At 36.3% G+C, this 20,802-nt stretch overlaps 1 protein-coding gene across 18 annotated transcripts in view; it reads left to right on the forward strand.

The window, feature by feature from the left end:
• Positions 1 to 20,802, forward strand: part of KDM6A (lysine demethylase 6A) — a 150,212-nt gene that overhangs the window by 65,711 nt on the left and 63,699 nt on the right. For all 18 annotated transcript variants that reach the window (XR_009819101.1, XM_062000349.1, XM_062000358.1 and 15 more), the window contains 2 exons: positions 7,955 to 8,013; positions 16,201 to 16,321. Coding sequence is in view for 17 of the 18 variants with exons in the window: in XM_062000349.1 (XP_061856333.1) it covers positions 7,955 to 8,013; positions 16,201 to 16,321 (180 nt within the window). In the remaining variant the exon portion in view is untranslated. The remainder of the gene's footprint in view (positions 1 to 7,954; positions 8,014 to 16,200; positions 16,322 to 20,802) is intronic.

The raw sequence follows: 20,802 nt of genomic DNA on the forward strand, positions 1-20,802 counted from the left end.
TGAAGTTTATAGATATAAATAATCAGTTGTCATATAAAAGGGAACAAAACATTTCAATAAACTGTCCAAATGTCATTTTCAAGAAAAGATATTTCAGTAATGTTTGTGTATATATGTAAACAGAAATTAATTTCTATATTTGATTTAAAATATTTGTGAAGAGATCTTTATTTCTGTTAGTGTATCCAGCTGGAAAAATAGAAAAGCCAAATCCTTTAATAGGTATGAAATAAGAGCGGTAGTCATCAAAGAGAAACAGAAGTTAAGAAGAACTGTTCTGTGTTTAATTTGTTAACGCTTATCAATCTCAGAGCTTCAGCTCAAGACTATGGACAAAATAAGGAAGTGCCTACAGGGCAGGGTTGGGGGAGGTGTGGAACAATGGAAGGAGTTAGATGTTCACATGCAAATGCAGGGCTACTATCTCACTGGGAGCAAAGAAATGCAGTGTAATAGTTCAGACAACTGGAGTGCTGCTATGAATGAGTACAGGCTCTAGAAGAAGGACAAACTGAGAAGGTGTCCTGCTTTTGGACAACTGAGAATCCATGTGGGAGATTATGGATCAGGATTAGTGGATGACCAATATATGCAACATTATGTTGTGGTTGTCATTTACAGACTGGAAAGCAGCTTTGTAGAAAAGGCCTTGGTGGACAATTTGACTATAAGCCAGCAATGGGCTGTTGCAACAAAGTCAGCTAACAGAATCGTGGTCTGCATAAGGCAGAGAATCACCATCAAGTTGAGGGAGGTAATCTTCTGTACTGAGCCCTGGTGAGACACATGTGGAGTGCTGGCCTCCTGAGTGGAATATAGACAGGAAGATACTGGAATAAGTTCACTAAAGGACTGTGAGGCTGATAAAGGGCTTTTAACATCTGTCCTATAAAGAGAGATGACTGAGAGAGCTGAGGTGTTTCAGGCTGGAGAAGACTTGGATGTCTTACCAGAATGTACAGCTGCCTGATGTGGGAAGTAAAGAAGACAAAGCCAGACTCTCCTCAGTGGTGCCTGGTAAAAGATGGAAAGGCAGTGGTTGCAAATGGAAAACAATAAATCAATTATCCTTAAACATAAGAATATATATTTTTTTAATTATGAAAGTGATTGAGTAGTGGAGGAGGTTGTGAGTGTCATATAAAATAAATTAGAAACTGTGATTGTTGACAGCATTCGGAGAATCTGTAGGGAGACTATTAGAAAGAGTTAAATGAATCATCTCTGTGAGATGTGTCTGAAGATGAGTATAATCTTTCTGATACACAACACCTTTACTCACTTGATTTGTTTCCGAACAATATTGTTTTCTTTAAAAATACTTAAATTATTAGAAATATTTGTATCAAGTAGAAAATGAATATGTTTATATCAAGTGAAATTTTATAAACTTCAGTAGAAGGCACCTAAGTCAGATACCCATAGCAACAATCACTATTTAGACATTTGCTTGACTTGTTATGACAAATTTGGTGAGGTACAGTAGTTATTAGAATTCTGTTTTGTCAAGGACCTAAATTTACTTAAGGATAAAGGAATACCCAGTTTACAAAACTGCATATATTCATTATTGAAAAGGTTTTGAATTACTTAATGTTGCTTTAACATTTTGTCTTTCATATTAAAGTGTTCCCTATAAAGTGATTGTGATACATTGAATTATTCAGTGGGTTCTGAAATTATTCATATGTCTTGAATTAGTTACTGTATGTAACTAATAATTTGATAATTCACTGGTAGTCTTGTATTCATGTACCTCGTCATTCCGTGTGTGACAGGATGTTTTTTTTTACAAACAATGGCGCAAAACCACTTGATGGGTAGTGTGGAGCCAGGCTCCATATGTTTTGCTGTATATGTCTTAGTCCATGAGTGATAATGGTAGGACAGTGGTGTTTCAGAGAATTTGAAAGGTTAATGTTCATTCAGAGGGGAACTATATGGAATAGGGAAATGCAGCATTGGTGGGAATCGCAAGAAGCTGGGGACAAATGTACTATCTTTCCTAAAGAGAAGATGAGAAAGGAGCAGAATGATGAGGAGAGCACAGTATTTTAAAGGTGAAAATCACGTACTAAAAAAAAAAAAAAAACCCAACAAAAAATTGTGGCTAGTGTGTGATTTTTGTTTATTTATTTTTTATTTGTTTGGGGTTTTTTCCTACTGCACCTTCTTAAGAACCTTTGTGTGAAAGGGAAAAGAAAAAGGAAAGTATTTTTTATCAATTAAGAAAAGCGTATTAGCCTTTTCTTCTATAACTAGTAATTTGAGAATACTTACTCTCTGAGAAGATGAACTTCTTAAAGACAATTAAAAAAATACTGTATTTACAAATATGTTTAATTAATTAATCTATGATATATGCCACAATATATTTGTCACAAGAATAATGTCTTTTAAAGTACTATTTTCACATGACTGCTTGATTGTTGGCATACATCCAATAACAATTTTTTTTAGTGTTGTAATTACTGCTCAAGAAATGGGGTCATGCAGGCTTGTTATATATAGCTGTGGTTTAAAGATCTTGTATAAACATAATGATTTTTCCAGTACTTTAACATTTCATAATGACCTTGAAGAAGCCAAAATTAATGACGTTAATTTGTTGTACACTCCTTAAGGCGATGTTAGTATTTTTGCAGGTGGTGGGGATGTATAGAACATGAAGATGTTCATGATATCTCTCTTTTTCATATTTGTATGAATGTAAACAAATTTAATTCTAACCCTTTCCTTTTCCATACTTAGAATCTTTGTGACTGGAACTGCTAGAACTTGTCAGCTCCATAAGGTATATAGCTAGTTATGCATAAGAGCCTGAGTGGAATATTTTATTTGGTACATATTCTCCAGGGAACTGCTATTATATATTGAATAGCGTCAGGAGGAAGTATTAGGAACCATAGGTCGAAACTTATCTTTCTCTTTTTTTCTGTAAAGAAATAAACATATTCACACATTTGAACACAAAAAGTATTTTTTTGCTTTGAACAGGTGGCTGAGAGACCCTGTGACCACAAGATGCGATGTAGAATGTAAAACCCTGTTTTCCTAGTTAGGCTTTCTGAAGAGCAGTGGCCTCCTGCCCACGTGCATCTTCTGCAACCTAGCATGACGTGGGCTGGACTGCTGTGGTTCCACCGGAACTTGGGCAGCTCTGGAAAGGGTGTTTGGAGTCTTGCAATTTGGATATGCTGTCAAAGACTTTTGATTCCTGGCAGTGGTGAGCAAATAAAAATCAGTCACTGATCTCAGAAGGGTGCTGAACTTCCTCTATTTTTTTCCACAGATTTTCTTCAGACTTCCACCACCAACTGCATGGGAACCTTGGTTCTCCTGTTTTGGTTTGGGTTTTTTTTAACTTCATAATGCAGGATGGATACACATGGGTATCTGTCTAAATATTATTAACTTCAAAATTGAAGTGATTATTTTACCTACATCTATCACTGCCCCTGAAAGTCATAAAGAAGAAATGGTGTGTATTAGCCTCTACGTCTTACTGATTAAGGACGTGCATGAAGTTTGATAGGCAGGCTATGATGTTATTTTGTATTTGTATCTGTATTGTTCTGATGCATAGAATTTGATTTCTCTCAAGTCAAACATTTGCATGTGGCTTAGGAGGTAATAAAGGATTGTTTTGTGTTGGATATTTTTTAATGTAGTTTGCCTGTTTAAATTTTTTTATCTACGTTTTCACTCTTTCTGTTTGAAAAGTCATTGTAGGTTTGATACGCATTCTGTTTGTAGCAGTGTAGACTTAGAGAGCTTTTACTTGTTTTACCTGTATTCCATGCTTTCACTTGTGCTGTTGCAGTTGTTTAAGGGGGGGCTACACAATGTACTTGGCTGGGAAACGGATCCAGTTAAAAATAATCCTTTTTTATCTGGATATTAATAACTCAGATCAGCTCTGGCATCCAGTTGGCTGTAGTACTCTAAAAACAATTGTATCAGCAAAAATGAGAGTCAATGTTTGGGAATATTTCTGACTCAACAGTCCTATGAAACTACAGTAAAGAAACCTGTTCCTTTTCATTTTTAAGTTGCAAAGTCCCAACTGCCTGCTGCCCTGGGGCTGCTTTTACTCTTTTGTGTCTTTCTACACTCTGGCTTTCTACAAGTGCTTGCCAAACAGATTTTCATTTGGGAGAGCAACTTCTTTGTATATTCTTATGTTTATACTCTCCAAATTTGTGTTTTGTAATAGAATCTGAACTGCTTGTGGCAGATAACTTTCACCAGTAACGCGATTATCTGAACTCAGGTGTGGTAGCTCTCCTTTTTTTGAGTCAGGCTAAAATGACCTTTTGTAAGTCTGAATGTGCGTATGGCCACTCATTACATGGAACGTATAGATTTTTCTGACCCTATAAGTGTAACTGAGGTGGTCTATTCTGACGTCTTTCTGCTAGAAGCCCTGGCTACATGCTTGAAGATGTAGAAAAAGGTTTTGTTGTGAATTTGCTCTGAAATGGCTGGAGTACAGAGCATGTGAAATGCTGGGCATCTGTTTCCAACTACTGCTTCAATTATAAAAGAGACTATAAACCAGTTATTTGAGTTACTATAGAAGGTCTGTGAGATAGATGGAGTTTTCCTCATTGGTAAATACATTTTTTTTAATTGCTTAAAAAAAACCCTAAAAAGTCTTCAACATGCTAATTTGTCTCTGTTACATAAATAGGATAATACAGGTATCAATAAAATTCTTTGGCTTATACATTTTGTAAAATATAATTGAAATGTTGCTCAGAATTAAATAGTGCATGTAAGTAGCAGAATACACAAAATAAACTCGACAATCTTCTTAAATTGCATAAGCATTTAAAATGGAAAGAGGTCTTTGAGCCATCTAGTGGTTGGTATGAAATATTTTAACTTTTTTTTGATAATTTGTAGAAAATGTAAATTATATCAGCTTGGACACAGTTTTTTTCTAGTTTATTTGCTTTTTAGTAGTATGACTGTAGAATGAAAAAGCTCAGACATTCAGCTTCCAATTTTTGAGGTACCATCTGTTTTGATTTGCAGCTTTGTTTTGAATTCGGTGTAGATTTTTGCTATCAGATCTCTCTCTTCACTAAAATCAAGTTGGAAGTTAGTAGCCGAAGATTAAGTTTTAGCATAATATCTTCAGAATTTGTGAAAGTTGCTAAGAAGTTCAGTAAAGGATTGCAATAAGTTAATTCTATTTTCTCCTTCTTACTGAAAAACATTTGAAGGGGGCAAAAGTGGGCTGATATTCTATTTCAGCAGCTATTTATAGCAGGCTTCTGAATAGTAGGGATTAAATTACTAGAGTAATCTTTACTGGAAAACACAAGATGGATACTTTTATCTGGTCAAGTTTATCACAAAAAATAACAGAGGCAACTGAAAACAGGTTTCTTAAGATGGGATATGTTCCTGTTAAACAGAGCCACAAAATCAATTGTATGTTAAGAAAAAGGAAATTTCGTACATGAAAATTTTGTGTAATGAGCTCCCTTGGTTCTGATATGCAGTAAGTTGTTCTAGCCTTTATATTGAGTGTTGCCAATGGGAACATGGCTGCACGTTGAACTGAATGGTGTTCTGCATTACAGGCATAAAAGCTAGTCGCTAAAGGAATGAACTTCTCTGTTCATATTGCCTTGAATTACTTATGGGTAAATAATGCATACACTGAAACACTGTAATATCTTCTAGACTTTGTGAAAGTTCTGTCCAGGTTCAAACACAAATGAAAAATATTTTTTAATATGAATTAACACGTAGTAGTAATGAAACTGTAGTATTTCAGAACAAATAAATGTGATCCATACTGACATTTCAGAATTTGCACCTTTACATTTGAAGTGAGGTATTAGAGTCTTAAGTCTTACCTTGTTTTTATTGAGAAGACAGTGGCAACTTTACAGATTTTTAAGGTCAATCTTAAATGCTTTGTTAGGCCAAGTGAGAATGAAAGAAAAATGGGAAAACCAGTCATAGAACAAAGGACAGTGTAGTAATGGTTGACTTGTATTTTACTGGCATGAGGACAACCTGAAATTGATGTATTAATTACATTTGGATAAATCACCTGCATGTTGGTGAGATTAATTTCCTGAATCTGTAATTCATTTGAACTATGGATTCTAATAGGTGTCAGAAGAGGAAATTAAATTCTTTGAAGACTGAAGATGTTTTAGTTGTCTTGTGCATTTTTATATGAATTTTGTAGTATGATAATGAAGGACCATCTGAATGTTTATGATGATCTAGTCTTGATAGCAGCTGATGGATTTCTGAGGTAACACTGGACATTTTTGTTAAGGTCTGCTCTACACATGAGCCTGATCTGAACACAAGAAAAGTTACCAGGTGTGTGCTGTATTTCATAGGCTTCCATATTGCACATGTAAACATTTCTATCTTGCTTCATCATTTAAAGTTACTTTTAAATCAAAGTATTGTGTATGTTCAAGGCATTACGTATGCTTGGTTTTTGAGCTTGCCTTCTTCCCTACTCTGTTGTTGCCAGAGCATGTTTGGGAAGGAGGAAGTAGATGGTGTATGCAATTATGAGATCTTTTATCTCCGTGATGATGTTCATGTTGGTGTGTTTTGGGATTGTTTTGTTGTTTCGTTTTTTCAATTAAATATGAATGTGATTTTATGGTAGTATTAATGTGTCATCTTTTATTGTTTATGTACTTCCCCCTTCATTCCCCCTGTTAAACATCTTCCGGTGCTCTGATTGCCATAGTGTCTGGTCATATAGTACAGCGTTTTCTTGGAAGCTGTCCACTGCTGCAACGATGATCTGACTGTATTAGTGAAAGGATCTTTGGCATTTCCCCTGGTTTTAATTTGCATTTAGAAGATGCAAATGAGGCATAATAAAACTGTGATAATGGGTCGTGTTTCTGATGGGTGTTGCTCTGTGAGCTGTGTTCAAGTTACTGGTTATTTTCAAGGAGATTTTTGATTTGTATTTGGATTGGGTTTAAGGTATAAGTAGGATTCCTTTTGTGGAATTCCATAGAAATTTGACTTGTTGAGAAAGTGTGGCAAGTAGAAGAGGGATTATCTTGAACTACAGTCTTTGACAATGGAAATTCTATCTTGTTCATATATATGTCAGATCTCTGTATTCTTTGGGATGTATTATATGTAAGAAAAGCCTAAAAACATGTTGTGAGCAGCATATACGTGGAATAGCTCATCTAAATAGAGAACAACTGTGCTGTGACATAACTTTTAAAGAGACAAATTTATTTTTTTCTAATTAGGAAATATGTAGTAATTATTTGTAGAATTGTTTAGCTAAACATTCATTAAGCCTCCCTAGTAATGACACTGTAGAAGCAAATAATACTTTTATGTGAAAAGGAGAGGTAATGGATTTCCAGAACGAGAATGTTTCTTTCTTTTTATTAACAATGAAGAAATATGATTGTCTTAAGTTTGAAGCTGATGGTTTGTATTTTTCATATTCATAAAAGAGAAATTTTATTAAGCATATTTCCAGATTCATATAATTAGTGTTCTTCTTTAGACATTGGAATTAAGAGTATGTAGCTTTGTTTACTTATACATAAGTATAAATTATTTTGACTGTGAAATAGTCTTTGGTCATAAACCAAATTTTATTATATTAAATTGCTAAAAACCTCTACTCTGTCATTTCCTTCCCTACTGTTGCACAAATAGAACAAAATGCATTAATCTCTCTGATGTAAAAGTACTTGAATGTTGTTGTTATTCCTGCAAAAATATTTTGTGGGCAGTCACTTTTTTTTCTTAATGTCTACCAGTTTTTTCATTCCTTGTTTGCTTCTTACAGTTCAAGGTGAAATTTAAATAAGCGTATCTTATTATGGAAATAGAATGTCGGAGGATGAATAAAGTACTGGAAACTCAGTCTTACAGCATATGGTTGTCTTGCCTGGGTTTTAAGCATTGTTTCTTTCCTTTACAGAATGCTGCCTTTTTATATGGCCTTGGTTTGGTCTACTTCCATTACAATGCCTTTCAATGGTAAGTTGGAATGAACTTAATAGTATCACTGTTGTCTGGTGTTTCATTGGTAGGTAGAGATTTCAAATTCAGTTCAGTGTGAATGTGCAATAGTTTAATTTTGTTTTGTTATAGATGAGATGTTTGAAGATTTAGGGTCCTGGGTCACATAGCTGATTTACTGTCACATACCTGTGGCAACCACAGCAGTTGCTTGAAAAGGAGAGAAAGCACTTCCAGGAAAAGAATTTTAGCTCCCTATTCAGGAAGGGGGATGGAGCAGTGTAACTACAGGTTTTTATAACTACTTGTTGATTGTCTGTAACCTGTGTTTGAAACCTATTTTTAAAAACCTCAACTTTATTTCTCTTGGAAAAGAAGTGTCAAAGTGGGCTTGTTTTCATTTAGCTTGGTATTCAGTAATTTTTATTTATGTATAATGTGAAAGATTTGGACGTGAAAAGCAGTACACTCAGATTTGAATCAGAATGTTTAAAACTAATGTAAAAACTCAGAGTTAGGAAGAGTTGCAAATTCTGGCAGTGCTTTGTGGACTGAAAGGGGCTGCTGTTGGATACGGGAGGAGAGGTTGATTTTCAGCTGCGTGTTTAGTTTTACTTTAGGAGTGATGAGAGAAGAATGATGAATAGAATTTACTCAGTTACTGTGGTTCTGTTGAAGGTCCTCAAACTTTCATTGGGGTTTATTCTTGCAGAGATACAGTTAGTGTCACTGGAAAAAAATCTTAAAGGTTTGGTGTTTTGATCGGTGCTTTTTTACACTTACAATGGAAACTGTTTTGTGAAAGATCACCCGTTCAACATACATTTTGCGATTAGTGAATTGTCCTATTTGGCACCTTCTAGCAGATAAAGCAGCAAAATTACTTGATTTTGAGGCTCATTTTTTTAACAAGTTAGAGCTCTGAATTAGTTTAGAATTTTTTTTTCCTAAGGCTTTAAGTAAGCTTGTGGAGAAAATTAGTATAAATTTATACTTCACCTTATGATGTTTTAGCTGCACATCGAACTTCATGTTGAGGTTGTGAAATAATAGTATTTGCCTTTTTATCCATAACAAAGTTCTGTATACTGTGTTACCAAGGAAGTGTATTATTAGAATATTGGGTAGAATTTTTTGAGGAAGCAAATTTAATATATATAAAATCTCGGATCCTTGTGCATGATTATTTGGTTTTTTAAATCCTTTTAAGTGCTTTCTGCTCTTGCCTTTACTATGTTTTCTTGGCAATGAGAGCAGTGGGATGTGTGCTTGTGGGTGTTTAGGTGTGACAAAATCATAATAAACTTGGAGGTGATAGCAGGTCATTTACAGTAGATATGTTCATCTTTGTAGATCTTAATCCTCCACAGGACTCTTTGCAAGGACAGTCCTCTTTTTTTCAGAGTGAAATGCTAATCAGGCTGTCTTGTTTCCTGCTATAGCTATTCCATCTATTTATGGAATGGGTGACAGGACACTGGAACAGACTACCCAGGCTGTCCAGGGAAGTTGTGGAGTCTCCTTCTTTGGACGACTTCAAGACCCACCTGGACACGTTCCTATGCGACCTGATCTAGGTGAACCTGCTTATGCAGGGGGGTTGGACTAGATCTCTAAAGTTCCCTTCCAACCTCTACCATTCTATGATTCTATGTTTATGGAGTACAGAAATATGTGTATGTGAGGCAGGTAGAGGAGACCTCTAGACCATATAAGGTGGTTTAGACTATTGGGCTTCATCCATGATCTTTCATTTTTTTTTATCCACGTCACTTTAGGTATCTATAGATTTTAACAAGAGGCATGTACATGGTCCTCATAAAAGACAAGGATAAGCAGGTGATTGAGGTTTTTTCATGCCTCATATGAACAAAAGTAATACAAAGCAAGTGGGAATTCAGTCAGTTCTAGAATTCTTATGAAAATTTTTTACCTGTTTTTTTAATAAGTTTTGCAGCTTTCATAAAAAGAAGTATTGGACTGGCTCCAAGACTCATATGCACTTCACCTTAATTCAATACTGTACACTACTCTGTATACTAAAGCAGTATTCTAGTGTTACCTTATGTAAAAATCTTACCTGATATATCATTTTAAATTGGTGGTTTTGTTTGACTAATAAGAACTGAAAGTTCTCAACATATATAGAAATGTTGCAGCAGTGTGATCAGATTTCATACAAATATTAGTAAGATATGCCTACGGGATTAGCTTTAAGAATCAAATTAAGTATAGTAAAGTAGGTCTCATAGATCTTAGGTTTTGATACTCTGTTTTCTTACACCATTTATTGACAGGCACTAAGTAAAATGACTGGCTAATTTTCCCTGTTGTTTCCATGTTTCTCAAGTAGGGTAGAACATCAGTAGCATAGAAATAGCTGAGCTAGTCACGTAACTTGAATAATTTCATCACCTCCTTAGCTGTCTTTTAGATTGAACACTTAAAGGGTTTCAGTAGTTAATCAAAGTCTACCTTTCACTTGTGTACAATTGCTGCATCCACATATAGTGGTTTGGGTGCCAGTTTTTTTCTTTCACTTCAGTAAGGATTCTGAGCCTGACTGATCTGCTATCTGTTGGTTTACGCTGACCTCCACCAAGATAAAAAGATGGAGTCTGATCTCTGCAATTGTGTTCTGAAATTAGCTATTTTAATCCCAGTGTTCCAAGGATTCCTTATCAACTGTAGAAGTTATATGTTATGTAAAACTCAGTCCTTCAGGGAGTTTCATGGGAGACAGTCCTGAAAAAACCCTAAGACTAATGTAAGAGATGATCCAGAACCTTTTCTTCGCCTCCATCACAGCTAAAGGTGCAAACTGCCCAAGGAAGATGTGCCATCTCTGACTGGAACTTTTTGGCTCTTCTACAGCAACCCTTGCCAAAACAGAAACACTGTTGTCCAGTATTCAATATCAAGTCATGTCTAGAACAGCCATCTCTGCCTCTAGCTCCTTTAAAGCAACCTCACAGCTGGCTCAGTCTGTTTGCACTGCTGCATCCTAGCACTTCTGTAAGCCAGGGTGTTACGTGGTGGAATTTCTGTGTGATGAAATTTCCTGTTCGACTCCTTGGAACAGGGGCATGGGAGTTCAGCACAATTCTGTAATTCAGGTGAAAATAATTTATTGGCAAAAAGGGAGCAAGCATATAGAACCTCCAATGGGAGAATGCAGTGCCTCCATCTCCAACATATAAGGACTGAGTAGGTGTTGCACATCACATCTCTGCTGCTGCTGAATTCCACAGCCCTCCATAGGCCAGGCAAACTCCAGAAGACAGCCCTCAGTTGTTATCTGTGGTACTGCATTTAATTTCTTGTTTACTAATTGGGATTCCGGACACCTGAGAATCACTTTTCTGTTAGAAACCCCTTGAAGGCTTCAGTGAGACAGGACGTTGTTTTCCACGTACCTACAGGAAAAAAACACGGAATTTACCATCAACTGTGATGGCTTTAGCGCCAATCATGTGGGCTATTTACTTGAGCTACAAGAGTCTGGTCTCTCTCTTACTCTCTCTGGCTGTCATTCTCTTTCATCTTTTTTCCAGAAAATGAAGTTGTACTCTTCTCACAGTCATCCTGAAATAGTAAAAGAGCTGTTTAAGCTGGTTTTAAACACAGAACTACAGTGGAATGTAAACTTTTTTTCAGTAATCTCATATGCCAGCCTTCAGTTTTGCATACCTTATTCATTTACCCAAGAAACTATTTTATGATGGTTGCTATTTGCCTGTGAGAGTGGGAGAGTTATCTTCATAAGGAGGGCAGAATTTAAATGGGCTGTATAGATACTACTTTGTCAAATATTTCTCCGGTTTCAGATGGCTGGTTCTATATAGGTACTTTTTACATATATATAATGGGAATGTGCATGTAGACTACGCATACTAATTGTAGTTAGCTGTTAAAGAGTGGCAATTAACTTTCACTTTTGTTATCTTTCTATGATTGCATGTCAAACCACTTCTTGGACTGATGAGAGTGCATAAAATCTATCAATGCTGGAAAAAAACTACTGTCAGCTGCTCTTCTAAGGAAATGTTTAAAGAGATTACTGCTTGAAATATTCCACCATTCAGCTGTTACAGCCCTGTGGACAGAGGAGTTGTATCTAAAGACTATAAAAGTATTTCATAAAATGGCAGTGTCCTGGCCACTGCTGCATACGTACCTTTTAAGTTCAAGCTATGACTGTGAGATTCAAGGAGAAATTTGTCCCATTATAGCCTCACATCATTTTCATTAGTGAGACTATGAAATGATGTGAGGCTTGGACTAGGTAGTCAGAAAATGGAAAGAGGATAAAGAATAAGAAAAACAAAGCTTCATTCCAGCTGCTTGAAGTATTTTCATATTAGGTGATATATTAGAATTATATTATGTTTGTTTTGTAGGCTAATTCTGATTTTCACATTTTTGTCTGAAACATGAGTATTAACTTTTGAATAATTAAATCAATGCTATTTTACTATATTCTTTTGTCTAGTTCAAATCTGATTTTATTCACAGTCTATCCAAGTAAAACCTACCAATAAAAGTCTTATGAGAGTTTATTAAATGTTTAATATACTCTTCTATTAATTTTTATTCATCTGGTTTCTTTACTTTCATGATGATAAGCATTGTGTAGATGAGTGGGTGGAAAGATAACTGCAATATTGATTTTGGAAGTCTTGATTTAGAGATGATAGATTCATGTAATTTTCATTTTTCCTGAATTACTGTAACAGTGCTGTGTAAAACGTAGGCCCAGAGGTGCTTTTTTTTCACTCTCCATAGTCTATGCTTTCCAATCCTACTTTCCCATTTTATTGTTACATAGCTTTTCCTGACTGTTAGTGGAAATGCTCCCATTCTTGTACAATGATTCTTATTTAATTTAAATAAATCCTAGTAGACTCAACCAAAGTTGTTTCTTACTAGGCAATTGTAAATATCTTCAGAGAAGAAACTGAAAGCCATCTCTTGCTGAATTTGGATGACTTTCGTTTGTTTCTGCAGTATGAGAGCTCACAACCCTTTATTTGATGATTTATCTGTTGGACTAATATATATTTAGTCTGCTGAAAGTCTAAAATGAGAAGTTCTGTCTGTGCACAGAGGCCACTTAATTAGTGATGGAAACTGCCAGCCTACTTGAGGAGGGCTGTGTGCCATCATCTCTTAAGCCAAGTCCTGCTTCATATGTGACAGATCATTAACCTATTACATCTACTCTTCCAGTTTTGGTCAAACTGTAGAAAAAATTTGAGGGAAAACATCAGAATTAACTTGGATGCCTTGGATTCTCTAGACCATCTTTGTGGATGTAGGCTTCGGCAGAGGACAGAAATGGGATTAGTGATGTTTTGGAGCAAATAAAGACGTGTCCAACGATTAAGTGACTCCCGATTCCAACTGTATGTGGAAGACCCAGCTCAGGCAAACAGCCGGGCCAGGAAGGGCTGCATTTAGCAACACTCGGCCATGTTCTCTCATTTCCCTTTACTACTACAACGCTTGCTCCTACTTTGCAATTCTGATGTCCACTTTGTTTTGTGTTGTACCAACCAGCATCTGCATTGGATGTTATCGAGCGCTTAGAACTGAAATGGATGTTGGTAATGTTGCAGATGTTTTGCTGTTGATGTAGTAGGGGACTGAATCTGGAGCTTTGGGCTTGGCACTGAGAAACGGGCATCCCTAAAATAAAAGGAAAGATTTTACTGTAGTCCATGTTCTTGATGTGCTCTGTAATATAGAGTGCATTGCTATTGCTTTTTTTTCAGTGTTTCCTATCGGCAAAGTTAGGTCAATAATTATTCAGCTATAGTGTAGAGCTACTTGTCTGTAAGAGTTAATGTCTTTTCAGAGTTTGAGTCTCTTATTCTGTGGAAATTCTTTTATAATCAGGCTATAGTTATGAAATTAGACATGAGCATGTACAACTGGCAGAAATTATTGAAAATGCTGCCTTTCAGATCACTTTGTGATATTTCAAGAATGCTCTTTTTTTTTTTTTAATTCAGAAGTAGTGGAAGTAATTTGTATTTCTTACTGTCAGTGATTGATGTCCTCAGAAAACAACAAATTGCATAATCAATATAGAATTAACACTAGAGTTAAGTAAGATACAGGCCAATATTTTGAATGGAGAGGATAAAATATCTAGGGTTTCATTAGAAAAGCCTCTTTAGGGAGTATTTGGTATATTTTTACAGCATATTCCTCCTCATTTACTGATACTAATTATGCTTCATTTAAGTATAAATTTATGTTACCTTTCAGATTTCTCTTTTCGTTTTTATTATGGCATCCAAGGATACAGAATTTAAGATGCAATCTTAAGGCACTGACCCAGGAGTTCTCTAGCATTTTGAATGTGTATGGATTTATTCTTACATGTAAATCCATCAAGTGTTAGAAACTGAAATAAAATTTTTAAGTGGAGAGCCTTTCACCAAACTCTGTACCAGTGTGTCCATTCTGCTGCCAAATGAATGAAATGGATGGGAGCAATCAGTGTTCCCTGACTATGTTCCTTGGAGTTTTTTAACCCTTCCAGGTAATAACACTTCTAAAGTATCACTGCCTTTCCTCTCAAAACCATCAGTTTAGAAGAGATCGAATGTAACAAAAGGTACAGCTAAAATATGATTATTTAGCTGTTAGCATGCTAACTTGGTGTCTAAAAGGGTACAGAAATTTTTGTTTTAGCATGGTTAGTTGATTATGTTTTTCCAAGCTTCCATCAAAATGTGTTGAAAAGCATGCTGCTACTTCCTGCATAGCTTATGTCTACAGAAGTGATGTTTTGTCCTGCAAATCTTCTTCCTCCTTGTACGTTTTGGGCTTGCCTTCATTCAAAAATTGTGTAGGGTTATAATATTATCTCAAAGTCTCATGATAACCATTAATGTTGAACCTAACTCGGTAAACAGCTTAGGCAAAGATGAATAGTGTTGCTGTGTTGTCTGCACAGAGACAAACTTCTAGGGACTGTCTGACTAGACATTCTGTGCTAAACGTGACATGATGCTCTCATGTTGTCTACCAGCTATAATTTTACTGGTTTTTAAGTATTCTGCTTCTCTAAAAGGCTCTGGAAGGTGACATTCATGTTCTTATGACAGTATGTATTCAAACTACATTTCAAAACTGTCCTTAAAAGTTGTTTATTATACTTGTAGCTTTGATTAACTCTGTTACTGGGCTGTGGCATCGAATAATATTTCCTGTTCAGTGAGCAAGAGACTACAAAAATATGTTTATCTCTTACGATTTCTCTTAAGCTTTTTTAGAAATCCAGGTTTCAATGATTTTTGCAACTGAAACGTGACTTAAGGGAAATACTATATTGTGACGAATGGATTTCAGACAAGCTAACACAATGAGTCTTAGCTTCTTTTTCCATTCCCCTGTGAATTTAAATCTATTATCTTTTAGTTGCTTTTCAGCTCTTGTAATTTTATGCAGTTGGTCTAAGAGGCATAGTCCTGTTTAGAGTCCTATTTTTCCTGCTCCAAGGAAATACTGTTAACATTTTTGTTTTATCTAGTACAGTGCCATCACAAACAGGGGCATGTGTAGAGAGGATTTAAAGGTGAGGAAATAGAATGCTAACATGGTAATATGAAAAGCAAGTTACAATGGGAGGAGGTGACAGGCTTTCATGTCTTGAGTTTTCCTGGAGATAACTGCCTGACTGGAAAGTAATGGAGCAGTAAGTATTAGATGGGTCCTTACACGCAGGTGCTAAAAAAGGGAGGACAAAGTGGAAGACAGAGCAGGTGGGTGCAGTGGGAGGAGATGTGCATGATCTCTCTTTATAGTCTTCCTGTTCTGCTGCTGCTTTGGGGGCTCTGAACTACCTAGCAGTTGGTTGTAACATGAATGATCACTTTGCACTAATTTTGTTACTGATTCCTGAGTCATGCTTTCAGAAATAGCAGATACATTACTGTATTGCATGCAGCAAACAAGTTTCTTAAAGTCATGAGGACAGATTAGACTTCCTAATGTACCAGGATATCTGAAGTAAAAAAATTACCCAGTCCTTGAAGAATCAAGAGCAATGTACCAAAAACATTAAAACTAAACTGTTTTTTTTATATGTTCTTCTGTGACAGTGCTTTCTAGTCCACTCTCTGCTAGTCCTATAAACATTGATTATGAAGTAATATTTCAGTAAATCATTTTTTTAATGTATTTTTCTTCCAGGGCAATTAAAGCATTTCAGGAGGCGCTTTATGTTGATCCCAGCTTTTGTCGAGCCAAGGAAATTCATTTGCGACTTGGGCTTATGTTCAAAGTGAACACAGACTATGAGTCTAGTTTAAAGGTAGGTTAAAGTCCTTTCAAATTGAATTAACATTTATTCCAAGTTGTGTTGCATCTGCAAGGAATGCATAAGTGTATAGCACTTAAATACAGTCTGCTTTAGAAATAGAAGTACTTCAGTATGAAGTATCTTAGTCTGAAGACCAGAAGGTAGGATTTGAGGTGTATTAGGTGCTAGAAATACTCAGAAAAGCTCAGCAGAGTGGTAGATGAGCACTGATATTCCAGAAAGTCAAGAACTTGATGTGTGGATCCTGTTAAAACAATACATTCTGGGTAGAATCTGAAGATGTACAGAAACTTGTATGAAAAAGAAGAGAAGAATTAGAAACTTAGATTTCTTGATTTTCTTTCTTCCATTTCCCCTCCTTTCCCACCCAGTTCTTTTTCAGTCTTCAACTGAAATCTGTTCATTTTATCTCCTTCCATCACATTTTTGTCCTTTTTCCCCTCCATTTCCTACTCTATCCTCATATTCTTTTGTTCCTGACCTCTAAATTTAGGTATGTGTGTCTTGGAAAAAGGAAATGTTCTTTAAGATTGCTTTCATTTGCTGGGAAATAATACCTGTAGAGCTAAAAATTTTGTAATTTGCAATTAAGTGTCATTTATGAACGTTTTTTCTGCTTATGGATCCCTCCTCAAACTACAGAAAACATTAAATGTTTTGTTTTTAGTAAAAACCAAGGGGCTTCCTTTTCTTGGCAGATTGTTATATTTATGAGGTTATCAACATCACATTGTTTAAGACATGAAAGAATAGAGTCTTACTCTAAATTTTTTCTTCCAATATTTGTAATAATGGGAAGCACTTCTCTTATCAGGCTTCCTTTTTTTCATTCAGAATCCAGGCTTTCACCTATGGAGACAGGTGGAATTGAAAATTGTAATTAGAGAGGATGATATTCCATGCGAGTTGGAAAGATTCTGTGCAGTGAATGGGAAAAGAGAGCAGGGAAGGTAGAGGTAGATCACTGTGTTGGGAAAGGGGTTATGTGTGAGTTTGGGTGGTCCTGTTTCCTTATACTTTGGCATGGATTCATTATCAGCTGTCATGATACCTAGGGAGTAAAAGAAGTGCTGAAGAGCTACATTTAGGTTTTGTTTCTAAGGAAGTCAGGGACAAAACAGAAGAGTGAAGTTACAAGGAGGTAGTAAACTTGTGATCAAGTCACCTGCTGGAAAGCAGCTCTGAAGAGAGAGACCTGGGAGTCCTGGTTGATAATAAACTGAACATGAGCCAGCAACGTGCCCTCGTGGCCAAGACAGCCAATGGCATCCTGGGATGCATCAAGAAGAGTGTGGCCAGCAGGTCAAGGGAGGTTCTTTTCCCCCTCTACTCTGCCCTGGTGAGGCCTCATCTGGAGTCCTGTGTCCAGTTCTGGGCTCCCCAGATTAAGAGGGACAGGGAAGTGCTGGAGAGAGTCCAGCGCAGGGCCACCAAGATGATCAGGGAACTGGAACATCTTTCATAGGAGGAAAGGCTGTGGGAATTGGGGCTGTTTAGTGAAGACAAGAGGAGACTGAGGGGGGATCTTAATAATATTTACAAATACCTAAATGGTGGGTGTCAGGAGGTTGGGAGATCTCTTTTTTCTATAGTAGCTAGCAACAGAACAAGGGGTAATGGGATGAAGCTGGAACACAGAAAGTTCCATCTATGATTCTAAGTAGTGGAAGGAACTTCTGCATTTTAATTTTTAGTAGAAGAAATTAATCAAGAAATAAATAATATTTTCCTTCTGTGCCCTGAAATATGTAATTCTGTCACTTAAGTATTTAAATAGATGTTACAAGAATTCAGGCTAAATAGTTTACCTTGTTTGATATACACAACTTCACAAAATAAAAAGAATGCTTATAACAAGGATTTTGAGTGTACCAAACTTTTCATTTTCAGTACAACAACAAATGGGAAAAAAAATTCGAAGAAATATTTTAGAAATAAATTAATACATTACTACGATACCATTGCTTTTATATGTAATGTGATTAAGTCACTTAAGAAAACAAATGTCAGAAGCAAAACCAGCTTACATTGGAGCAGAGTGAAGATTTTCAAAAGGATGATGAAATAAACGTATCTGGGGGGGGCATTGAATTGAGGATAGTTTAACATTGTCGTTAAATCAGTAGAACTGCAGATTGTTATTAAAAGGTCGTCTCATTTTCCACCTTGCAATCGTAATTGCATTGTTTAGCATCCACTGCTACATTGAGTAGAGAAATTATTTTTTTTTTCCATTTGCAGACTGAGGTGGATCAGAAGTTTTAACTAGCTCAACTGGGGATTTTCCAGTTGCTGGATGCAGTGCAAGGTAGATGACAGGAGTACATGAATAGAGAGGGTAGAGCTATCTTATCCCCTTCTGGTGTAAAACATAACACAAAACTCTACTCTAGAATTATCAGCTGAAGCACCTAAGGTAGAGTTTCTAGTTTGTTTCCTTTGCTGTGGAGGTTGCAAGCCTTAACAGAAAATAATAGGTGAGAAGCAAGAAAAAAAGATGCATGTTTTCACTGAATGTTTTGTCTTGTTCTCTGAGACTGAATATCTTGTCTGTTCACAAATAAAAGATAAGTAACCTGAAGTAATGAAAAGACACAGTTGTTATCTTGTGCCTTTTTTGATTTTGTGAACCTTTTAAAAAATACAGGATTTTAGAGGATGGTTATGGGGTTTAGGATCCAGCCCACTAGTGACTGGCCTTGAGCACAGCTCCTTTCCCCAAGACTCTGTGTCACACTGAGGTGAAAAGTGCAAGTAACTTTTCATGTGGTATTCGCTTGTGACTGTTCTGGATTTCACAGATTGTACCAACATTGCATCAATGTACTTTGAAATATCATAATGTTTTTGATGGTATTTAAACATTCATGTTAAGTCTGTAATTGCTAAGAATAAACCATTGCCAACAGATGAGTCATTGTCAGAGTCTTCAGGCAAGGGGGGAAGATGGGAGTCTGAAGGTCATATATGCCATGTTTTTCACAATTTTAGAGCATTAACATAAATCATCTATATTTTATGTAAGCAATTTAAGCACAAAATTAATTTTTACTATTTTAACATGTTGATGATCAAGGTAATTACTAGAGTGCTCTTTAACAAGCATAAAATCAACTCTCGGTGTTTTTTTTCAAAATCAATTACTGCTTTTGCATGTTTTTAACATTGTAGCAGTTAAGATTTGCAACTTACTACAAGAACCCTTTACTATTTGGTTATCCCATTGCTATAAACTATGGCGAGAGTACCAGTGCTGTTGAAATTTACTTGGGCATCAGGCTTACATTAAGGCAAAAAAAAAAAAGGACCTTCTGGTTGAAAAGGAAACGGTCCTTGTGTAGCCTGATAGTGCAGTGTTACCTTCAAAGGTGAGACAAGAAAGGTGAATTTGCCCCATTCATTGGGAAAGTGCAATTAATCCCAAAGTCAACAGGCAATGACTTTGGTGGAGGGGCGGGTGGGAGGAACGTATTTTGTTATTGACTATTATAAGAGCAACAAACTATTAAGGTTTAGCTCAGTCTTAACCTTTTCACACTCCACTGTGTGTCCTGTTGCCTCCTTCCTGTTTGCCATTTCCCCCAGACAACACTAGGAATACTGTATTCGATTGTGTTGGCTGTGATGGCACAGCGGTAACTTGAGAGGAGAATAAAACAAAATCTCTACGAATATAATGTCTTTTTTATTGGTTTACTAAATATAGTTAGAAAAAGCCACATTCTAAGTCCATACCACATTTTTTCTGGCATATCACTTGTAATCCCCGTAATTTCCTTATTTATTTAATGTATTTTTTTCAATTTTAGTCACCTTTTTTCATACCTCCTGTGCAGGTGTCTCAGTTCCTGTTTCAGTACTTTTGAGTCTTAACCAATTTCCAGCAAATATGTCAGAATGAAAAAGATTTCAAAGAGAAGATCATAGAATATTCCCTTGCAGCATGTTGTACTAGAGCCATTTGACCTCTGCAGGCTGAGGACCAGGTGATGTGATTGCCTTGATCAGCAGCAGAGGCACCAAATGACTGGTGGTGAATCTGGTTAGTTGGAACGTGAAAAATTCCTATGAAGGCAACTGTCCCACCCACACAGGAGCTGCTGTGCATTGGGCAGCCCCAGTGCTGCTTATCTAGCCAGAAGCTGAATGCAGAGCTAGGTAGAGCATGAAGGAGTAGCTGTGTGTGTTATGTGGGATCATTCACATGCGTAAAAGAGAAGCTGAGAAAAAAAGACAAATAAGAACATTGGTATTGTTTGATTTGATAGTTGGGTTCCATTGGAAACAGCAGCTATGGGAAACCAGATTTTCATCTGGTGCTCATTCAGCTTGGTGGCACTGAAGCATCATAGCATGCTTTCGGTGGGGTATTAGGGCCGGGATCCTCAAAGCCCTTTGAATACAAAATTCAGTTCACTTCCATTGTTTCCTAAGGAGGAGAAGAGGAAATCTTAGGTTTTTGTATTTATTAG

Source organism: Colius striatus, chromosome 1 (assembly GCF_028858725.1).
Source record: "Colius striatus isolate bColStr4 chromosome 1, bColStr4.1.hap1, whole genome shotgun sequence".
NCBI classification, from domain to species: domain Eukaryota; kingdom Metazoa; phylum Chordata; class Aves; order Coliiformes; family Coliidae; genus Colius; species Colius striatus.